This window comes from Cadophora gregata (genome assembly GCF_030347475.1).
Source record: "Cadophora gregata isolate MNR1 chromosome Unknown scaffold_7, whole genome shotgun sequence".
Taxonomy (NCBI): Eukaryota; Fungi; Ascomycota; class Leotiomycetes; order Helotiales; family Ploettnerulaceae; genus Cadophora; species Cadophora gregata.
In genome coordinates this window covers 1,723,675-1,744,577 of record NW_026695930.1, presented here as the reverse complement: position 1 = coordinate 1,744,577, position 20,903 = coordinate 1,723,675, and the positions used below count along the sequence as shown (strand labels likewise).

Below are 20,903 nucleotides of genomic sequence, written 5' to 3'. Positions count from 1 at the left end.
AAGCCCATTTCAAAGGCAGAGTTTATTGATAAAACCGCAGAAACTTTAAGTCAAGATACAGGAACAGACGATGCGAAGTTATCCTGATGGCAAAGTTTTAATCATATCCCTCATGTTCAGTAACATAGGTCTTCGACCCACCTGACAAACCTCAAAACTGACTTGTAATTTAGTTTTGGGTCTGTTCTCTTGACTGGAATACACAGCATGTGAACGTGTAGATCGTGTCAAAGTACCCCTTTCACCACGGCAGACGATCATTTTTAGGACTTGAAGATGAGACATGATTGGATGGGACCGACGGCCTGTGATATGTGAGGATGCATAGAGATGGGATGGTCGGTTGAAAGAAGAAATGTATTGGCCAATTTGTGCGAGATGCAAAGCTAATCTGAGATTGTATTGATGCTGTGCAACGTTTTGAAATCGCGTGAAACAGGTGGTGATCTTGGTACAAGTTTCCAGTTTTCTGGAAGTGAGTGCAAAATGCTTGTTTTCAATATATTCCCTCATTGTGCAAGACGTGAGAATAACGTCCAAGGTGATGAAAACACTGTGAAAGGCTCAACAACATGTAAAAACATCTCAAAAGCAAGAGATCGCGAAATGTAAGCAATAGTCAGAAGTAAATAAAGCAAGATCCCGCCCCTGGAAACCACATGGTCGTACCAGACAAGTGGCCGACTTTCAGCACATCATGACCCCGAGTAGCCCTGACGAGCAGCTGCTGGGCGCTTCATGCAGAAGAAGTGGATGACAAAATGTTCTTCACGAGAACGAGCTGTAAGATTCTTGCGTCTTACGACAGGAACTTGATATTATAGTCGCTTCGTAAATGCTGTTATATGAAGCATTACAGGAACGGAACCCTCGGCAACGACACTGGCACCAATCGAGCGTTTTGGAAAGAAGTTTCAGCTTGTGCTAATATCTGAGGAGATAATCATGGCTTGGAGCATTGTAAATCAACAGCAGCTTATTTAGTGACCTGACTAAAATCCCACCGAGTCAGAGAGGCAGAGACATGGTCATGGGTTGGCCCTCCTCATCTTATTGAGCTCAAAGACACAACAAGCAACTGGTCATCAAGCCATCAACACGCAAACGCTTTTTATTGGCAATCATTGTCGTCGTTCAAGCATCCCTCGGATAAAATCTACAGAATATCCATTGCCCATGTCTTATACGCCATCATCCCCAGTGTTATACAGCAGAGAAAGAAGAAAGAGACCCAGAAGAGAAAGTGAAATAGAGAACGCCGCTAGATCTGCCTTCCTATGCCAAAGTTAAATACCTAGATACGCCAGCCTCGTTGGTACTCGTACATATACTACTCCACATAGACACACAACGGGAACGCCTTAAACACCAGATTTAGTCGAGGGTGCCATGGCTGATGCATCGCTGACACTTCGTTGTCGTTCGGTCCGGCCTTCGCTTGTGCTATCGTCTTCTTCACTGTCCATTTCCTCGTCGCTGATATCTTCTTCAAACACTATGCACCGTAGGACGCTGCGGTCGAATAGCTCGGCGACGAAATGCCGTACACCGAGACGGAAATGATGCGATTCTAAAAGTGTCATGATTTTCTTGAATAATGCTGGCGATCGAAATCCTGGAACCCTCTTTGCTTTGATGTGCATGAGTTCAGTCATGGCTCGCTTTTGCAGTACGGTGTTGCCCAGATCGACGATAAGTTCAAGGATGCGCTGATTGGCAGGATCATCATCCTTGTTTGCTGCTGTAACGGCATCTATTTGGTCCTTATCCATAATGATGTCCATCACCCTCTCGTGCTTCCAGGGCTGATATGAAAGAAATTTGCTGAGATCGTTGGGGATACAGAGTCCCAATGAGACACCCATGTTTGTCGTGTTGCTGTCCCAACCATACTCAGAAAGAATCTCGAGGCCATGAACGCTCCTAGAAATCAGACCCAGTACGAAGAATGCAGTTCCGCGCAAGCTCATAATCTCATGAGACTCTGCGATCTTCACGATGTTCTCAACAACATCGCATTCTTCCAGGAATGGTGCACCGAGCTCCATTGAACCAACATTTCCCACAGCCCAAAGCGATCCCTTGACCTTCAGAATTAACTCTGGATCATCACAGAGCATACCATAATCGCGAATTGTGGAAGCAAATTCTTCAAAATGGCCCTTGTCTCGTAAAAGCTTGCATCCCTCCTTCGTCCTTGTTAATTCTCTGTAGAAATGCGGTGGTACGTGAGCATCGTTGTCACCATCCATCTCAAAGCTGTCCTCGTCTATGCTCATCCGACCTGAAGACTCCTCCTGAAGCTCAACAAATGATCTCGCCAAGCTTGCTTCGATAACGCCGACATAGGTATCATTCCGTCCCAAAAACCAGTCATCCATTTCGTTGCTGATGTAGTCCAAACCATCCAGATAGTGGTAACCAATAGAAGTAGAAAGGAACCGTAAGAGCAGTGGAGCACCAATTTCACCAAGATGGTCAAGAGCTGGACGGCACTCCACGATGTATTCGAGGTAATTCTTTCTGTTGCAGGCCTCCTCAAGAATTTTGATCGCGGTAGCACAGACTTCGACTTCCGGGTCATACAATTGTGTAACGAGTAGCTGAATTGCCCATTTCGAATCACGGACGCCTTGGCTGGCAGGTCCATTGGGTCGAGATCGGCTGGAGTACTTTCTGAGGACGTTGGTCGCGTAAATTCGGATCTCTTTCGATCCCGCTGTCAACGCCTTAGAGAGTAATACTCGAGGATGCCCTTGCAGACTGTAGTCAAAATTAGAGAGCAAGAGCCTGATCAAGTCAGGGCGCTGTTTAAGATCTATAATGTGGTACATCATATTGATCATTCGCCACCTGTCAAGCATTGCCAGCCCTTTAACATCGCCGCTCAACGTGCCAAGCATTGCAAAGTACCCGCAGCAAAGTGTTTCGGAAAGTCGATCCTTAGAGAACATGGGAGACTGGGCTGTCAAGCCGCTGGTCTGCGCCTTATTAGCTGTTGTACGAGAAACTAGAGCTGGAGACTTACTGGATCACATTGTGCTAAGCATTCAGCGACTTGCCTGAGTAATTTGTTATCCGACAGATACCGAACGCCTTCCTGTGTCTGCAAAAGCGTGTTCATTAGTGCACAGCCAACTCGGACGTATTTCTGGGTGATTCGCGTATTCCTGACTTCGGCGAACTTGTATTTGAAGGGCCGGTAGAAGCTCATAATTCTCTTGATGAATTTCGAGGCCTTGATTGCCTCGTCAAGGCGCTTCCCGTTCAGTAGAGGGCCCTCAATGATCTTCAAAATAATCTCCCACTTCCATTTCACAGGATTCGTACTCGACAATACCTGGGTTTCAACGAGTAGCTGGCGAAAAGTTGTCTCATCCAATGTGACATTTGGATTCAGCTTTGGAGTATCTTCAAGATTTGCAAGGTTGTCATTGCTGTTATTGACGACGCTGGTCAATGCGTTTGTGGCAGAGGGATTTGATCGATACAGCGTCCTGGAAACACTGCTTATTTGGTAGACGGTCCCAGTAGCATCGAAACGTTCGTTATCTCCAAAATGCGAGGCAGCTGCAAATAGTTCTGGGAGGAGCTGCAAGTCGCTGCTCCAGGATTGGGGAAGCAGATTGCTAGCAAGCTTGAGGACTTCTCCAATGAGAAGAGTAGTCTTTCGCTTCAACATTGAATTGTCCGCATCTCGAGTAACCTGCAAGAGGCCTGTAAGAAGATCCGAGGATATCAAAACTGCAAGCAGAAGTGCCGTGTAGTGATCAACGAAGCTCTTATCACCCGGCTCCTCCTCCACTGGCTGTGCTGTTTTTTGAGGCGCTGCTTTCAGCGTAGCCAGTCTTCCATAGGTTGTGAGCCGTCTACCTGCCAGGAAAGACGTTGCCCAGAATGGCGATTTGATTCGAAGGAGGGAGTAGAGTAGGTCAATTACTGTTTCCCGGATGGTCGGATTTGGTAAGATTAAGCAGGAAACCAGCGATTTAATAGCCCTGAAGTTGTACATGGACAAAGTCATAAGGCCTGGCCAGGACTTCAAAGCATAGCCTATTGCTTTTGAATTTTGCTTTAAAATGCTCTCCTTTGCAAACAGAGAGTCGGTAAAGGCGGTGAAAAGAACCTCAAGCTCATAGCCAGATCGTAAGTATTTTCGTCTCTGCGGAGCGTCCAGGAGGAACAGAAACGCTCCAGTTAAACTCTCAGAGCCTTCATATGTGCCTTCACCAAGTGCATCTGCCAGAGGCCTCAACCCGCCCGAGGAAACAACTAAAGCTGGATCTCGAACCATGATTTCAGCAAGCGTTTCTATGCAGATTGACTTGAGCCTGTCTTCTGTATGCTCCGCAACTGATGATATTGTCCTCACGACAGCTCTCGATATTTCTTTCACGCCGTTTTTAACGTCTAGAAATGCTCTGATGAATTTCAAGGCTTGTTCTCGTTCAACATCAGCCTTTCTTTCCTTGATGAGTGATCTAACAAGGTTAGTAAGAAATTTTCAGAACGCATTCTTTGAGCACATACAGGACGACAAGATGATCGGTGTTTAAAGACCTGATTTTATGCAGTGATGTTATGTCAGATATAGCATATCTCGTCATTCGATATCCTGCTGCCACGACCTCTCTACTCTCACTTAGAAGCATCACTTGCATGCGAAGGCCAAATATTGACCAGACCAAGTCATGTTTAAGTGTCGGATGTCGTTTGAACAGCTCTACCAGATTGTTGGCGTGTCCTACGTAGTAGTCTGGCGTGAGCCCTTCAACCTCCAGTGCTTGCAGGATCTCTGCCAAAGCATATGTGGGCGACTCCGTAGGCTCGTCGTACTCTGATCCTCCAGTACTTCTGGTTACACTTGGAGGAGACCGTAGTCCATTGGTACTTTGGAATGTAACATCCATTCGAGTCCTGGTTGGCGTTGTTGGGGGCTTCGGCCTCTGCAACTCTGTTATTTGCACTCGCAGGTCCTTGATTCTCTGATTTGAGGAATTGAGTTCTGCCTCGACCCTTTGGCGTTGCTCCTTGGTCTGCTTTGCCTTCTTCGTATTCAGAGCCTCCAGCATATTCTCACTGCCCTCCTTGATCTTCATTTCTCTGTTCAGAGCTTCGCGGAGGGAGGTCAAAGCCTGCCCAGTTCCCATTGCATCTGCTTCATCCAGTCTCTCCAGATTGACCATTGACGCATTTATGTCCTGCCCGGAAGCCTGCCTCGAGGGTGCCATCTGACTCCGCATATTTGAACTGAAGCTGCCTGGTGCAGGAGATGCCGCGAGGGAAGATCCACGAGGGGCGAAGGACATGGCGGAATTGCCCAGGCCGCGGGGTCCATTGGCCCCAGCCGTTGGTTGTAATCCATCCCGGTTTGCATCGAGGCTCGTCTTTGAAGGATACGACGCCTGGGTGTACAGTGACTTCTGAGTCGGCGTCGCGGACGTACTCAGAATGCTCGGTGGTCCAACCATCTGGCCATCGACAGGGGAAGGTCAACGAGCTTCGGCTGAGGGTGGCATGTGTAGTGAAGGTTATCGGATGGATGTCGGATTCATCCAGCCTGACTGTATAGCGGTCCTGGGCGCATTCGACTCAAGGTTCGGCTCGTTGGAGGGGCTCGTCTCGTTGTGGAATGGGAAGAGCGGTTCGGGGAATAGTGGGCGATTGATAGGCAGCTACCTAGCTAATGTACTGCCAGAGCCCGTGATATTGGCGCTGATGATGGGTCAGATTATCTGTTTCGAGGCGCAATTTTTGTCAAAAGAGTGCGAAGGATGTGAAGAAGTTTGGTGGCCGTAATCTGGTGTATGCGACACGTTTTCCGGAACCTACATCATCCTGTTTCAAGCATGGTCTTCAGCTACTTCATGCTCTGAGCTGGGCGGCGATGGGTGGATGCACGGCCCAAGTTCGCCTGATCATTTAGGATAAGAGCAAGGAGTAAACCAGACATAGGTCGAGAAGTCCATATTGAGCAGTTCGGACACTGAACTCATACGACACAATGTATTCGCAACTAAAACTACGACTCATGCAATTTAGATCCCGAGAAGTTCTCGCTCAGAAGTTGGTCAGATTATTTATTTCGTCGACTTATCGAGTCTATCAGCGTTCAGCTAGAGCCTAGACATCGGCACGGTCACAGCTACATTACAATCACGACGACTCAATAAGGGCGGCGCGGAAGACATATTCAAGAGCAAATTATGACAATTCAAATAGAGCCCAATAAGTTCTATTGATACTGGCTTGGTTCACAGACTCGGAGTGAAAGAACCAAGCCCGGACACACTTGTTCTTTCAGTGCTCGTACCCACGCCAACGAAGGCATTCTAGGCGTCTATCTTGGGCACCTTCAATTATTCAATAGCACAAGAGTCCCAGGTCAGTTCGGGCGTACATGCAACTCCTTATCGCTGACGGTACCCTGCCGATTTACAAAGTTGTTGTTTGGATTGGCGTAAATCGTCAACTCCTGCGTAAAATCTGGTCGCCTCACGACTGTTACCTTACACATGAAACTTGACGAAGGACAAGAATGTGTACTCGGTTATTCATAGTTCTATCTACTTTCTTCTTGTTGAATTATTTGCAGAATGTGTTGTTAACGCTCGTTGGCTCTGTATAACTTGTGTTACGTATGGATTGAGCACTGTCTAGTCAAATTTGATATCTCTTTGGTAAATTTTGGCTTTAATACTGTGAACTATGCAAGCCACCAAGTATTATCTGTATAGGGATCAGACTGAAGCAGTCGAAAGGCAACACCCACCGGCCACGACCCAAGATATCTGATCTCCCTAACCAGGCTGACAAAGTCTCTCACAGTCACCAAATAAACCAGCATAAATGTCCCAAATCCCAACTTTATGAGAAATCAATCTAGGTGAGCTAATCACTCACATGGGTGATCGCCAGCAACCCAGTAACAGAACAGGAAGACAATCAGCACAATTCATATCGAGCCATTAAGCCCACTACTTGTGGTTATCTCGTGGGGAGTGGTTATCCAGGAAGTAGGATCCGAAGATACCTTTTAGCGAGGAAATAACAAATCTGCCGGATGCAATCATGACGACGAACGATATCACGTTCTCTAGAAGGAACTCTTTCCAAGTTTGTGGTGCCGGCAGGATGTGGCGGAATGGTTGTTGAGTTCAAGGTTTGTCCAAGCGAGCCATGATTTGAACTGTTCATCATATGTTCGATAAACTATTTCCGGCATCCTGAAGAACGACTATCAATACGAACATCTTCATGCTATCGATAAATAGGCATGTTTCTTACACTGTTGTCACGAGGGTTCGCCTAAGTGGAATACGGAGTCACACAAAACTGAGTGTTCTTGGCTGATAGCTGAAATGGTTCTGGTCTCGTGTCCAACCCTCACCTTGTTGATAGGTTATCGAGATCCTACAGATTCAGAGCTGAAATTAGATTTTCATTAATCAGAGTGTGGAAGGATGGTATAAAAACCCCACCTCACTCTTCGGGCTGGAGTCCTAATTACTCCAAGTACTTGCTTACATTAAGATTCCAAACCCGTATTTCCAAAGCAACCTAATCACAAACCTCAACATGCTTCTTACTCTTCTTCTTACAATCACAGCCTTTTCAGGTATCGTCACTTCAGCTCCAGCAGCTCTGGAGCCTCGAGTGATCCCAGGAGTGACATGGACTGTCAAATCATTCACAAGAAGTACGCCAGCTCCCACCTCAACAATATCAGCTAATCTTTCCAGTCTGTGGCACACCCTACAATAATGGCATCTTAATCTGCGATTACCAATTCACGATCTCCTCATCACCATTGAAACCCGACTTCGCATGCCGCATTTCCGATACAGGCATTTCAGCTGCACCTCTCCCATCTAGTCCAGTGTACAATTCATTCTACTCGATCGGGTGTAATGCACATACGGGCGTGGATGGCGGATGGGTTATATCTTGGGGGTATAACTCGGTTTATGATTTTGCTGTGGTACGTTGACGTTGTTTCGGTCTTAATCCTTTGAGGCTTGAGCGCCTGTTACTTCTTGACTACTTATGGACCTCCGAGCCTTCTGGGAAGGTTGAGATAGTTGCTGACTCGGTCGTTGTATATAGATGACTGTAGTGAACAGAGACCTGCAGCAGGATGCCTGGTTTGGCTGGAATGATGTTAGTAAGAACTCCAAGTTTGCTGACGTTGGGCCCAATCTCGTTTATGCTCTTGGGACTTTCACCTGATTGGGGAGGGCAGCAAATACTTCTAACTCTTTGTATCTGGCGGGGACAGGCATATCAACAACTTATCATTATGCACTCAGAAACAGTCTAGCAGACTTTCACAAGCATTTGCATTAAAAGAACCTGACTACATATCATCATGCATGAGCGCATGATAAACAACTCACAAGTGAGGGGCTTTTTCGTAAGCTCTATGAGAACGCCTTGAGGGATCATACAGCCCAAACCCAATTCCCAATGCAATGAAACCCATCAACTAAGCACGAATCGCAGCACCAAGAGCTCCACCCGTAAATTGTGTGCCACCCGATTGTCTAGGAGCACTGTTTCCGCCACCACCACCACCTCCTCTTCCGCCACCTCCTCTACCACCGCCGCGACCACCGCGTCCTCCGCGTCCCCCTCGGCCGCCCTGTCTCTCGAATGCGTTGGCTGTTCCTTGTGTTCTTGTCTCCAGGGTCCGCTCGTTACTCTCGATCAAACCGCTTGCCTTGTCACTGAGGGTAAGTGCTAAGCTCTGCAGTCTACTCAACTCTACACCCTTTCTGAAGATAATCGATGAATTGACTTGGTCAAGAGCGGCGGCAAGTTCCTCGTGACTGATCATTTTGCTGACAATAGCAGCAACCTTGCGGTCAGAGAGTTCGAACATCGACGACAGAGTGCCGACGGCGAGAGTGTCATAGTATGGGGCGTATGTGAAGAGATATGTCCGGAGACCCTCCTCTTGGATTTGAGCGGAGAGCATCTCCTTGATGGAGTCTGGCTTAGCCATGAGCTCCCAGATCTTAATTGAGTGGATGAATTCGGTTGCCTTCTTCCATTCTCCGGCTGCCAAAGCTTTCGATGCTTGCATAACGTGATCTCTGGTATTCTCGGGAGGACCGGTAAAAATCTGTCGCTCGTGGTATTCGAGCATACGGCGGTAAGTCTTGCTGATGACTCGCTTCTTGATATCGGGTGACGAGCCAGTCTGTGCGAGAAGTGGGATTTCGAGAAGCATACTGCAGGTAAGGTAAACGCACTCGAGGAGTTCAAGGTTGATGTGCATGTGGAAGGGGAGTTGTCTTTGGCGCTCAAGTCTCTCTTGTTCTGGTGATACTTGGTTGTATCTCTGAATCATAACACCTTGAGCGAGCAACTCCTTTTGACGACCGCTACCACAGATCTCCTGCAGAGTGGTTTGGGCTTCATAAACAAGACCAGCTCGGAAAGCGCATAGACCAACCTGAACAAGGGTTCGGTTGAACAGAATTTGGCTGTGGACATCGAACGCGTTGATTGTCTCTTGCAAATGGGACATCAGCATCATATCTCGAGCCTTGTAGTAATTGTCGTGCAGCGCAAGGAAGTAAATCTGGCACAGCATGGCTCTTGCGCGGATGATACCTTCACTATTGATGAAGAGGTAGTTGCACAGAACATTGACGAGGGCGGCAGCATCCGCAACTTGATTCCGAGGGGTGATGGCAGATTCAAGATTCTCGGGGATCGACTTCCAGCAGTTCTCTTCGAGGATCTTGACAACAGCCGATGGCTAAACACGCGAGTTAGTTGAAATAGTTACCAAAGTTTGTCGGAAGGACTAACCTTGAAGTACACATGCTCAAGTCTTCTCATGACGATACGGTTTATACTCTCCTGAGACACTTGAAGCTTCTCATCCTGGCGGAGATTTTCCGTGTACAGCAGAACGCGGGTAATGTTGTTGTAGAGAGCACCTTCGTCCGACAGTCGGTCGATGTATTCAGCGGTGTGTGGGTCGATGTGCTGAAGGGATCTGGTGAGTTCATCGTCAAGTCGTTCCACATATGACACAATGCTGCCAGGGATTTTGAAGTTCTCGCCAGGTGCAATGGTCGGTTGCTTGTCATCATCTTCCCATTCCTCGGCATTCTCAACCACCACCAACTCTCTGTTGGCCTCCAGAACCTTGAGAAGGTTACCGAATTCTTGCTCGGCTGCCTTCCATTGCTCTTGAGACATGAAGGTTTGGACACCGGTGGTCAAATCGAATCTGGTGGAAATGAGGGTCAAGAGAACGCGAACGCGCTGGTAAGGGGTTGTGGCAACCTCATAGAGCTTCTCCATAATCTTAATCTGCTCGGTACGGTCCGTGTTCTTCTTTCCTCGAGACTCCATAATCGTGCGCAGGTGCTTGAGAATGCTCTCAGGTGTGAATTGTAACGTCCGTCCACCCTTTCCAACTGTCGAGAAGCCCTCATCATCGTCCTCGAGTGTAGCCTGGGGTACACCTGACACTACCTTTGGCTTTTTGGGCTTTGGAGCTGGCTCCTCCTCCTCATCAGACTCCATAAACGCATCCTTGTCGGCTCTGTATGCATCGATATCCTTCTGGTAGTCCTTGTTATTCTTCTTAATACGTTGCTTCACAGCATTCAGGCCACGGGCGTTGGTCGCATTCATCTTCTTCGTCGAGACCTTCTGCTTGGCGATTGTCTCGTTCATGAAATCTTCCAACTCTGCAATAGCCCTAACATACAGCTTTGGCGTGTTGCCAGCCTGGACGAGCTTCACCACTTGTCTGTTGAGCTTATCGAATTCTGGTCAAGTATATTAGCCCGGAATCTGTCTATAAGTCGCTAACAAGGACCTACCGGCAGAGATGACATGCCAGTCATTGATCTTCTCTCCATTTTCGATAGCCTTAACAGTACCCTCCAACTCCTCAAAACGTTTATCCTTGGCACTCTTCACGACCTTGGCCACGTCCTCATCGCTGTCGCTTTCGCTCTCAGAATCTGCGTCTCGCAAGAACTTGCTGACACCGCTCTTCTTTCCGCCGTCATCATCGCTGCTGGAGGACTCATCCTCAGCTTCGTCGGAATCTTCGTCGGAATCTTCTGCTTCGGATGCTTCTTCCTCCTCTTCCTTATCAGAATAGAGCTCCTCTTCGTCGGAAGAACTGCTCTCGCTCGAACTGTCGCCGTGAAAGAATCGGGACGCCATGGTGATCGAGTTTGGGTGGAGAGGTAAGGGTAGTCGTCGACGCGGGGGAGTCGTTGAATTTAATTGCCAGATTCTTTGCGCGCGACGCTGGTGGAGGGGTGAAAAATTAAGCGAGAGTTCGGTCCAGCCCTAAAAGTTTTGAGGCAAAGATTCACCAAAAGAAGGGCTGTGCAACGAGCAATCTGTAGAAAATGACTCTGATTCCGAACATCGAATGCTTTTACTGAAAGGTGCAGATTCTGTGCCTCAATTGCGGTGAGTCATTAGCAATGGCGGGGGCAGCTCCGTGTCACGATTACAAAACTATACAACCAACATCAAATCCAATGAAGAGAAAGTGGCATGGGCGAGCATGTACAAAGCTCGTAATGAACGCCAATGAGATCCCAGCGACTAATGGAAGGGAATGTAGATGATTCTTGTATTGATTCCGAACAACTTCCGATTTCCTTGCAAGAACGAAAGCTACCATGGAGTGGTATTCTCCTACTACATCTAACACGGAGAGTCGACTTCATGCCGAGTCAAGCATAGTAATCCCAGCTGAGTATTCAAGAGTGACAGGGACTTGTTTGAATTTGCCAGTCTAGTAAACGACATTCATTTCCCTGGGTATCCCGAAATATTCAAAGATATGACCGATGACATGTTCTTCCATAAACGCCGTCCATGCTCCATAACTCCACAATTTCCAGACACACACCTATGCTTGAGTAGGCAGGGCAGATTGTCTTCCCAATATCCAAGCCTCGATCCCCATTGCTAAGTTCCCGAATAGCTGGCACTTATTCACCTGGATGGAGGCCAAGGACAGTAAGCGCCTCCCATTATGTTTCTCTTCTTAGCCAATCTGGGTGATCTGATGCTTTCCAAGGTTTGATGCCCTTTGGATTCTCCGCACGACTCTTCCTTGCTTGCTCCATAACCTTCTTGCTGTCGTCGGACGTCACCAAGCGACGGAATTCCTGTACCTCTTGGATCGCAGAATTCGCAGACGCTGAAAATTCGCGGAACAATGTTTCGGCTGTGATCCGTCAGTGGAAGTTACTGAAACAGCGAAGAAGGAGCCTGCATTGAGATGCGCTGTTGGGATGATGTCAAGCATACGTGAAGGTTGTTTCTTGGTTAACGGGGCGATCAGCCTGGGCAGTGTCGTTCTCAAATCTCGAAGCTATACTTTCGTCAGTGCGAGAATGTCAGAGCTTCGGATTACTGACTTGAATATGCATTTCCTTCATAGTCTTCATGGCTTTCTCAAGGCGCTCTTCATCCCATACTTCTCCTTCTACAGCTTCTGGTTGGCCATCCTCACAGTTGCTCGAGTTTGCTGGCTGCTGGAGATTTCCGGGCTGGCTGGACGCCATTGGGGACTGGAGTTGTGAGTGCGCAGGAGACAGGACACCGCCTTTAACAATCAATACACGAGAGAGATACCGTACCTAAGTATGTAAAGTTAGATCACAATGGATCGTTGTACCGCAGGCGCTAAATGAGAGCTCGGATGATCTTGGACAAGCCTGAGGTGGACAGTGCGGGCCGCTGGAACTCTGTGGCGTCATGCTCCTTTTCGGCACAGCCCTGCATCGCTAGCCCTGTTAGTCAACATATAAATATATTTCCAACCCGCGAAACCTTGCTGAGCTTCAACATGCCAACTTTACGATATCGCAATCAGCCAATTTTGCAAGGTATCGTATGAGGTATCGTATGAAGAGACGCAAACCATACGTTCGTTATATTTGAAGAAGGACCTCTACATCTCCACCTTTTTGGCGGCAACATAGTTATTCTCGGAATTTCAAGTGGCAGCAACTTCCTGTGACATTTATTTTCTTCTGTTCAATACAGAAGGTCTTCTACCCGGAACTTCAAAAGAGTTACACTCGGCTCAGAGTCATATCCGCCCAGCGGAAAGTCTCAGGGGCTGGAGAGTAATTCGAAGGTGAAGTCGTTAACCAAGAAAGTAAATATCTCCCACAGCCAAGAGCCCAACCCATCTTACCTCCAAGAACTCTTCACTCCTTTCTACCCTCACGTCACTTCAAATTGCTTACAACAATGGTGCAGTACATAGAAGATCCCTTTGTTGAGACAAACCGTGCTCACTTCAACACTCTCTTCTCAATGGAGACCGATTCTGCTTTCACGGCGACACCTTTGGTTGGGCCACCGACGACGTGTTCCACCACTGACCAAAGTGAAGCATCACCTTCGAAGACAAACACAACTTTCATTCAGAACCAGATCTCCGTTCAACGCAGTCCATCCACCGTCAAGGATCATGCCTCTGCTCTTTCCCGGTAAGTGCTCTTTGTTTCCGCATTAAAGATCTCGAGCTTCCTCTGCATGCTTCCCAGATCGAACTTATTTTTTTTGGTCTCCTATCAAAGCTAGTATGGCTCATCTCTGATATAGTGCCCTTTCTGTCAAATCCAATGGTAGTCATGAAAATCCGCAGCCGGCCATTTCTGCTCTGCTGATTTCTACACCAGAAGCCACCCAGCGAGATGTTTACCAGGAGACTCGTGGACGTGAACAAACTGAGCGAGGAGACTCTGATGCAAGCATTGTTGACTCAACCAACAAATGCACTCTCTCGAAATCATCCTCCGAACGATCAAACAAATCAGTTCGATCCATGCAGGCTATCGGTACGCACTCCTTTGGCACTCTTCGCGTTCACTCTCCATCACCAACTCGTGCTCCCAATATCAAGGGACTTGAGTTTCTCAAATCAGGCGATGTTGTCGTTGTTAGAGACATCCCTGTTGGCGTTGTCTTTGGATACGACACTATCAGTCTCACCATAAAGAAACAAGGAGTCTTTGAGGGTGTTAAAAACCTTGACCCTGGTGCTCATTTCGTCTGGGCTGGAACTCGTGATGGATCTCTTCGGACTGGTTTCTGGCTCATGTCCTCCAAGCTAGCATCCGACGAATATGGTGAGGTCATTGTCAAGACATGGGACAAATACAATGAGGTTCTGGTCGAGTAAGTTAACCCACCCGAATCTTGCTTTTGAATGAGACCCCGTCTGCGCACCAAATCCCAGAGACTGACTATATTAAGTGAGGTCAGTGTTGCTGAGATTCGAATTCAAGAGAAGAGCCTACCCGAGTTTGCCAATAATCTACAAGACTATCATGTTATACACAACATTAATGGCATTAACGATCCAACCATCTGGACAAGATTGACATCGTCAATGAAAGCAGCGCTCCTCAACAGGGTTACTGGTCAGAAGGAGTGGAACCATTGGCAGGTATCGTCTAATCATGATTACAAGATCAGCAATGGTGTCCATGGAGCCAATACCCGAGAATACGACAAGGACGAAATTCTGGACTTTGTCTTTCCCAAGGACGGTCGCACTTTCTCTAATACTTCGGTTGGACGAGAGCGTACTGAACAAGCACTGGATACCAGTGCTCACATCCACGCAATCATCACGGGCCACTGCACTCACGAGGATTCTGACGAGATCGTCGGAGAGCTACAGTTCTGCTACCTCACAGGAATGATGCTTGGTAATATCGCTTGTATTGAACATTGGGCTCATATTGTCAAGGTAATGTTCCGTGCCTTTCGACTCGTTATGGACATGCCGGCTCTTTTCCGAAAGTTTATTCAGGCCGTTCATGCGCAGTTCCTTTATGATGGTGTTGGTATCGAAGGTAGCATCTTGGATGCAGATGGAGGTTTGGAGGATGAGTTGAAGAATATCCTTACGGTCTTCAAATCTCGTCTTGATGAGCAACTGCTTCAAGCACAGACTCGTCTCACTCCTGAGCAGAAGTCTGTTGGCGACGCTTTTGCCGAACTCGAATCCTTCTTGTGGAAATGGCGAGGTGGTTGGGACCTCCGTGGGAACTACGTTCGGTCCGGTCAAGTCCAGCTTGAAGATGGCGAATACGTAGATGCAGAACTGAAAGATTTTGAAGCTGAAGACGAGCGAGGCGGTAAGTCATTCCTTCGTCCAAACTTAAATCCATCTCCAAATTTCAAACATGTCTCCTCTCAAATCCTGTAGACCAAGAGCTGATCCGTTCCCCGATTACCTAGAGTTTGCACCTATGGTAGTGCAACTAGACGATGAAGGCCGCGAGATCGGTCTCGTGCGCTTTTAGGTGTAAAGTTCTGACCTGATGTGTGCTCGTAGATCACGGAAAGGAGAAGCGTCGTCGACACAAGTCCCGCTCCTCTGTCAGTTGGGCATTCTAGACTGACATCCTTCAACATCCAGCTGATCGAGTTGGCAAGCATGACGCCTACGGCTTCTCCTTTCTTTCGATTATGGGCACTCCATTGGGTTACGCATCTTACGACGTTCACGAGGCAGGATCATAATGATCGGAGGTGTGTATTACTGGCTTCATTAATTGGTGTTCGGGCGGTGTGCATTCCAATGGCGTTGCTAGGACGCGGGTTCTTCTTGTTTCGTACGCATCTGCTGAGCATGGCGACATGGCGTTAAATTGAGAGAGACTGAGGATATTGCCTGTCTAACAGGACTGAATATCATAGATAACGATCTGGCAGCTTGTCACACAATTATACAAGTCACTTGAGACCGCATTGAGAACTTTCTATAGCGTCATGGAGTTTCTACTGCTGCACTAAGTGACTATGTGACACAGAGAGCAAATTGAAGGCCAGGCAAAGAATGCCGTCCTTCGCGTTGGTGTCAATCCCACAGCGAAAACCAAGCCTTGTACCACCATACCAGCATATCTGATGCTCAGAGACGACGACCACGGCGACCACCCTTGCGGCGAGTGGAGTCGGATGGGGTTGGGGTAACATCCTCGATTCTGCCAATCTTCATGCCGGAACGAGCGAGTGCTCGGAGAGCGGACTGCGCACCTGGGCCTGGGGTCTTGGTACCATTACCTGCAGCAATAGATTAACAATTGTATCTTCGAAAGAGACCAGTAGCCTTACCTCCAGTGGCGCGGATCTTGATGTGAAGAGCGTTGATGCCCAACTCCTTGCAGCGAGTAGCGACGTCTTGAGCAGCCAACATAGCAGCGTATGGGGAGGACTCGTCACGGTCTGCCTTGACCTTCATTCCACCGGTAACACGAGTGATGGTTTCGCGGCCACTGGAATCACCCAGAAAGTCAGCCTATGAACCATTCCACAATCATGTCTGTAGGTATATCTCCACCAAATATCTTCGCAGACCATTTTCTCAAGGAATTTCGACATACCTGAGATCAGTAACGTGGACGAAAGTGTCGTTGAACGAGGCAAAGATACGGGCTACGCCGAAAACGAGCTCTCCTGGAGAAGAAGTTAGTTCAAAGTTTGCGAAAAGTGAGATATCGCGGCGGGGTTTGCTGGAGAAGGCGGCCTTCTGAAATCGAGGTGTACGCACCATCTCTGACTTGGGGGCCGAGGGAGATGTTCTCCTGAGCGGGTCTTGCTGCCTTCTTTGGTGCCATTTTGGTCGATGTGGGATTGAATGGTCGATATCGTGATCTTCAAACCGTCAAAATATTTCGATTATTTGTGATGTGGATGAGCTAAGCGATCCAGCCTCTCCACGTGATGAGGTGGGGTGCGCTAAATTGTTAGCGCGGCTGAGTTCTTCATTCAAAACTTTTCTCCGTTGAGCTTCCTTCACCACTCACAACAGCTTCTTCTTTGCAACTCAACTTCTGTTTTTTCAGTTGGGGGCATCTGGTCATTGTACCATGTGATAGCTGTCTACAGAGAGGACCTTGGACGCAATGGCCGCTACAAACTCAGTGATGGCAAGCGAAAAGATGGTCTCATCCGACTTCACCATCGGCATCATTGGCCTAGGAGACATGGGCAAGATGTATGCTCGGAGGCTCAGCGCTGCAGGATGGAGGTAAAATTTCTGTTCATCCGATATCGTTGAGCTAGACACTCTCATGGTAAGCTTCCCCTTCCTTCCCTTCCCGTCCTTTCATGATGACTTGAGTGCATTTGGCTCGAGTATTGTCTTCAGCCGGCTTGAATACCATTCTGGTACCAAGTTGGCAGCTGGCTTTCACTGATGAAAAATCTCAGCTACCTTAATTTTATTTGTCTGAAAATCGTTTCTCACACAGCTTCTCCTGGGATTACTTGGAATACACAAGCTAACAGAATGCTAATCAGGTTCGCGATATACGTTATGTAGTGACTAATGGTGGACAGGGTGAATGCTTGCGACAGGGAAGAGAAATATGATGGCCTTCATGAGGAATTTGCCGGCCAAGTAAATACCTCGCACGTATATAGCATCCTTCTCAACAAGTGCTGAGACGTTCATAGAAACAAATCAAAATCTTTCCCAATGGTCATCTCGTCTCCAGAGCAAGCGATTTCATAATCTACAACGTTGAAGCCGCGTCGATTGACAAAGTCGTTGCGCAATATGGCCCCTGTATGCACCTTTGCCCCGCCCAGTACATCATACTAATCCATCGTAGCTACGAAGCAAGGTGCTATTGTTGGAGGTCAAACTTCTTGCAAGGCTCCCGAGATCGCAGCGTTTGAGAAACATCTTCCGGGGGATGTGGATATCGTCTCCTGCCACTCCCTCCATGGTCCGAATGTTGACCCAAGAGGCCAGCCGCTCGTCAGCTACCCAAGTCTCTTGCTATCTTCCAGAGCTGATCGACTTTTCAGGTTCTAATCAAACACCGTGCATCCCAGGAAAACTTCGAAAAAGTCGAGCATGTTCTCTCCTGCCTAGGATCCAAACATGTCTATCTTTCCGCCAGCAAGCATGATCGCATTACTGCCGATACCCAAGCAGTTACACATGCAGCCTTTCTAAGCATGGGCAAAGCGTGGCACGCCAATGAGCAATTCCCTTGGGAGATAGCTCGTTACGTTGGTGGTATCGAAAACGTCAAGATCAATATCACACTCCGAATTTATTCTCAGAAATGGCATGTTTATGCCGGCCTGGCTATCCTGAATCCTTATGCTAAAGAGCAAATCAAGCAATATGCTCAGTCTGTCACAGATCTTTACAAGTTGATGCTTGGTGGACATAGAAAGGAGTTAGAAGATAGAATCGTTAAGGCTGGCGCTAAGGTCTTCCCTTCACAGAGCTGGGATGAAGATCTCCTTCTCAAGGACGAAGTACTTGACCGTTTCTCCCTAGGCAAGAAACCTGAAACCCCTCTGCCAAACAACCATCTCAGTCTACTCGCCATGGTAGACTGCTGGTCACAAATGGACATCGTACCGTACGACCACATGATCTGCTCTACACCCTTGTTCCGTCTGTGGCTTGGCGTCACAGAATATCTTTTCCGCAAGCCTGCTCTTCTCAACGATGTCATTCGTGTGGCTATTGAAGACAACACATTTCGATCAGATGATCTAGAATTTACATTTGCTGCACGAGGGTGGAGTGAGTGTGTTGCTTTTGGCGACTTTGAGGGCTACAAAGATCGTTTCCAAAGTACACAGAAGTTCTTTGAGCCCAGATTTGCGGACGCAACCAAGGTTGGAAATGAGATGATCAAGACTATTCTTGAGAATACGAAGAAATAAGTATGAGCGTAGGATTGATGGATGGATGACGGGCGTTGTTAAACTTGTTCGTGCAGAACGACATCCTGGTGCTCTGACACTCTCATAATATTGGAGCTTGATGCAATTGCAACGTTTCGATGGATATTAGGCATTAGAAACTGGTGGCAAGGAGGTACAACCAGACTTCTGGTCATGTTTCCAGACGAGCCTGCAGCTTGACCTGCAAAAACGTAGAGCCCACAATAGCCAGCCCATGCATCTCGTGCCTGCATAAATCAAGAACCTCTCAAAGATGCTGTCCGCTGTCCACACACGTCACTCTGCCCGAAACACAATAACCTTGTTTATAATTCTCTGTATTGCCCGGTAGAATCTTGTTTATTTGCTCAAAATCCTACAGCCAGCAAAAAAAAGCAGAGCCCATCCTTTGCAAATGCAGTAGAAACCATTCTCCAATCCCAGACCCCAAACCTCCCCATCCTTTAACGGTAAGACTTTTGGTATCTGGCTCTGGCTCCGGGACCTGTCACACACGTTAGAAACCATCCATTCCTCTCCACACTTGCAGAACCCACCTCCGAACTTCTTTGGCTCGCAACGTCTGTTATCCGCAACCAACAGCGTGCGGTCATATGCGACAAGTTGTTGCTTTATGGCGTTCTTGGAGTGCTCATCGACGAACTTCTGGTAGTATGCAACAATGGACTTGCTGATGGCTTGACGGATGGCGTAGACCTGGGAAGTGTGTCCACCACCGGTAACGCGGACTCGGATGTCGACATTTGCGAACTTCTCTAGGCCAACGATGAGGAGGGGCTCGTAGACCTTGAATCGCAAGATCTCTGGTTGGACGAGGTTAAGGGGCTTGCCGTTAACCTTGACGAGTCCTTTTCCTGCCTATTTCGCCAGTTCTGTCAGTATGTGTACATTGTGCGTGTGGATTTCGTGGTAATCGCATCGTCTCGTTGATTCGTACCTTGCAGTGGGCGACGGCGGTGGCTGTTGAAGATTTTGTCAGCACTTCTTTCTATCGCAGATTCGCGTTCCGAACCTACCTGTCTTCTTCTTGCCGAAGCATTGAACGCTCTGGGAGGTGGCCATGTTTGCGTGTTTGTCGAAAGGAATTGTCGTTAGGGCGTCTTGCTTCAAATTCCAAAATTGCTTTGGTGGAGGGTGTCCAGCCGCAAGCGAGGTTGGCTGCAGTCTAAACTGTAAATGGCATTAGTGTTGGTCGTCCCATCGGCTGCGCGCTATCTGATATGAACCTGGCTCCTGGATTGCTGAACCACGCCTCACGATATCGTACAGTAACAATGTCCCGCAAAGGAGTAGGCCTCGCGGCCTTTGATCGCTCCCGAATAACTTCTGCCCAGTATGCGTCTCACGGAAATAACCTACGGAGCTCCCATTCGACCTCTATAGCCACTCAACTCTCAGTCTTTCGCTCTCTCCTCCAGCAGTTCGCGCAGACTCATGCAAAGGACATCCGGTCAAACCCCAGCTTTCGCGCAGAATTTGCGCGCATGTGTGCTGCGATCGGGGTAGATCCACTAGCAAGTAGTAGCGGAGCTGGAGGCAAAGATGGAGGTGGGAGCTTTTGGTCACAATTGCTCGGTGGAAGTGTAAATGACTTTTACTTCGAACTGGCTGTGAGAGTTGTAGAGGTCTGTGGAGCAACTAGAGAAGAGAATGGCGGACTTATTGGAGTCAAGGAAGTAAGGGACCGTATCATGAGAACCAGGGCCGAGGGAAGTACAGAAATTACGGAGTAAGTGCTCCTGGGATGCGTCCACAAGCCTTCTCTGACGGAATCTAGTGATGACGTCCTACGCGCTGTGGATACTCTCAAGCCTCTTGGATCTTCGTATTCTACAGTCAAAGTTGGTCACAAAGTCTACATTCGTTCTGTGCCTAAGGAGCTCAACACGGACCAAAGTGCTGTCCTTGAAGCAGCACAGGTACTGGGCTATGTCAGTATTTCGATGTTGATGTTGAATTTACGCTGGCCAAGAGCCAGAGCGAAGACTGCTATTGATGACCTTGTGTCGGAAGGTATGCTATGGGTGGATCAACAGTGTGAGGAGTGGGAGTATTGGAGTCCTGGATTTATGCTTGAGGCGGACGGAGACATTGGTTCAAGTTGAGCCACTTCCGACCGACCGAGGATTTAAGGGCTCTTCAACTCAGTAACATTTCGCCCA

General features: G+C 48.0%; 9 protein-coding genes across 11 annotated transcripts; 4 read left to right on the top strand and 5 right to left on the bottom strand.

The window, feature by feature from the left end:
• Positions 1-1,361: 1,361 nt before the first annotated feature.
• On the bottom strand, positions 1,362-5,471 carry ONS95_013310 (uncharacterized protein; the record flags this gene model as incomplete). Its single annotated transcript, XM_058506955.1, has 3 exons — positions 1,362-2,981; positions 3,029-4,481; positions 4,531-5,471. The coding sequence occupies 3 exons, from the start codon at positions 5,469-5,471 to the stop codon at positions 1,362-1,364; spliced, it is 4,014 nt and encodes a 1,337-aa protein (XP_058357685.1).
• A 1,934-nt stretch (positions 5,472-7,405) lies between these two features.
• ONS95_013309 (uncharacterized protein) lies at positions 7,406-8,344 on the top strand. Of its 2 annotated transcripts, XM_058506954.1 has the most exons (3): positions 7,406-7,699; positions 7,743-7,981; positions 8,107-8,344. In XM_058506954.1, exons 1-3 carry the CDS (start codon positions 7,579-7,581, stop codon positions 8,227-8,229), a joined length of 483 nt encoding a protein of 160 aa, XP_058357684.1. In that variant the 5' UTR covers positions 7,406-7,578; the 3' UTR covers positions 8,230-8,344. The 2 variants fall into 2 exon arrangements, with proteins under 2 accessions (XP_058357684.1, XP_058357683.1); XM_058506953.1 differs by having other exon boundaries at positions 7,743-8,344.
• Positions 8,345-8,485: 141 nt separating this feature from the next.
• On the bottom strand, positions 8,486-11,199 carry NIP1 (Translation initiation factor 3 subunit c; the record flags this gene model as incomplete). Its single annotated transcript, XM_058506952.1, has 3 exons — positions 8,486-9,766; positions 9,820-10,793; positions 10,848-11,199. The coding sequence occupies 3 exons, from the start codon at positions 11,197-11,199 to the stop codon at positions 8,486-8,488; spliced, it is 2,607 nt and encodes an 868-aa protein (XP_058357682.1).
• Positions 11,200-12,026: 827 nt separating this feature from the next.
• ONS95_013307 (uncharacterized protein) lies at positions 12,027-12,563 on the bottom strand (the record flags this gene model as incomplete). Its single annotated transcript, XM_058506951.1, has 3 exons — positions 12,027-12,223; positions 12,307-12,370; positions 12,417-12,563. 3 exons carry the CDS (start codon positions 12,561-12,563, stop codon positions 12,027-12,029), a joined length of 408 nt encoding a protein of 135 aa, XP_058357681.1.
• Positions 12,564-12,830: 267 nt separating this feature from the next.
• ONS95_013306 (uncharacterized protein) lies at positions 12,831-15,785 on the top strand. Of its 2 annotated transcripts, XM_058506949.1 has the most exons (5): positions 12,831-13,162; positions 13,267-13,499; positions 13,615-14,190; positions 14,269-15,158; positions 15,262-15,785. In XM_058506949.1, exons 2-5 carry the CDS (start codon positions 13,324-13,326, stop codon positions 15,324-15,326), a joined length of 1,707 nt encoding a protein of 568 aa, XP_058357679.1. In that variant the 5' UTR covers positions 12,831-13,162; positions 13,267-13,323; the 3' UTR covers positions 15,327-15,785. The 2 variants fall into 2 exon arrangements, with proteins under 2 accessions (XP_058357679.1, XP_058357680.1); XM_058506950.1 differs by having other exon boundaries at positions 13,267-14,190.
• A 152-nt stretch (positions 15,786-15,937) lies between these two features.
• Positions 15,938-16,643, bottom strand: RPS14 (ribosomal protein S14, S11; the record flags this gene model as incomplete). The annotated part of the gene is made up of 4 exons (XM_058506948.1): positions 15,938-16,089; positions 16,141-16,301; positions 16,410-16,482; positions 16,577-16,643. 4 exons carry the CDS (start codon positions 16,641-16,643, stop codon positions 15,938-15,940), a joined length of 453 nt encoding a protein of 150 aa, XP_058357678.1.
• Positions 16,644-16,931: 288 nt separating this feature from the next.
• Positions 16,932-18,720, top strand: TYR1 (prephenate dehydrogenase (NADP(+)); the record flags this gene model as incomplete). The annotated part of the gene is made up of 5 exons (XM_058506947.1): positions 16,932-17,056; positions 17,368-17,428; positions 17,485-17,596; positions 17,643-17,791; positions 17,842-18,720. 5 exons carry the CDS (start codon positions 16,932-16,934, stop codon positions 18,718-18,720), a joined length of 1,326 nt encoding a protein of 441 aa, XP_058357677.1.
• Positions 18,721-19,184: 464 nt separating this feature from the next.
• On the bottom strand, positions 19,185-19,803 carry RPS16 (40S ribosomal protein S16; the record flags this gene model as incomplete). The annotated part of the gene is made up of 4 exons (XM_058506946.1): positions 19,185-19,225; positions 19,278-19,599; positions 19,679-19,701; positions 19,758-19,803. 4 exons carry the CDS (start codon positions 19,801-19,803, stop codon positions 19,185-19,187), a joined length of 432 nt encoding a protein of 143 aa, XP_058357676.1.
• A 212-nt stretch (positions 19,804-20,015) lies between these two features.
• ONS95_013302 (uncharacterized protein) lies at positions 20,016-20,846 on the top strand (the record flags this gene model as incomplete). Its single annotated transcript, XM_058506945.1, has 2 exons — positions 20,016-20,470; positions 20,519-20,846. The coding sequence occupies 2 exons, from the start codon at positions 20,016-20,018 to the stop codon at positions 20,844-20,846; spliced, it is 783 nt and encodes a 260-aa protein (XP_058357675.1).
• Positions 20,847-20,903: the final 57 nt, after the last annotated feature.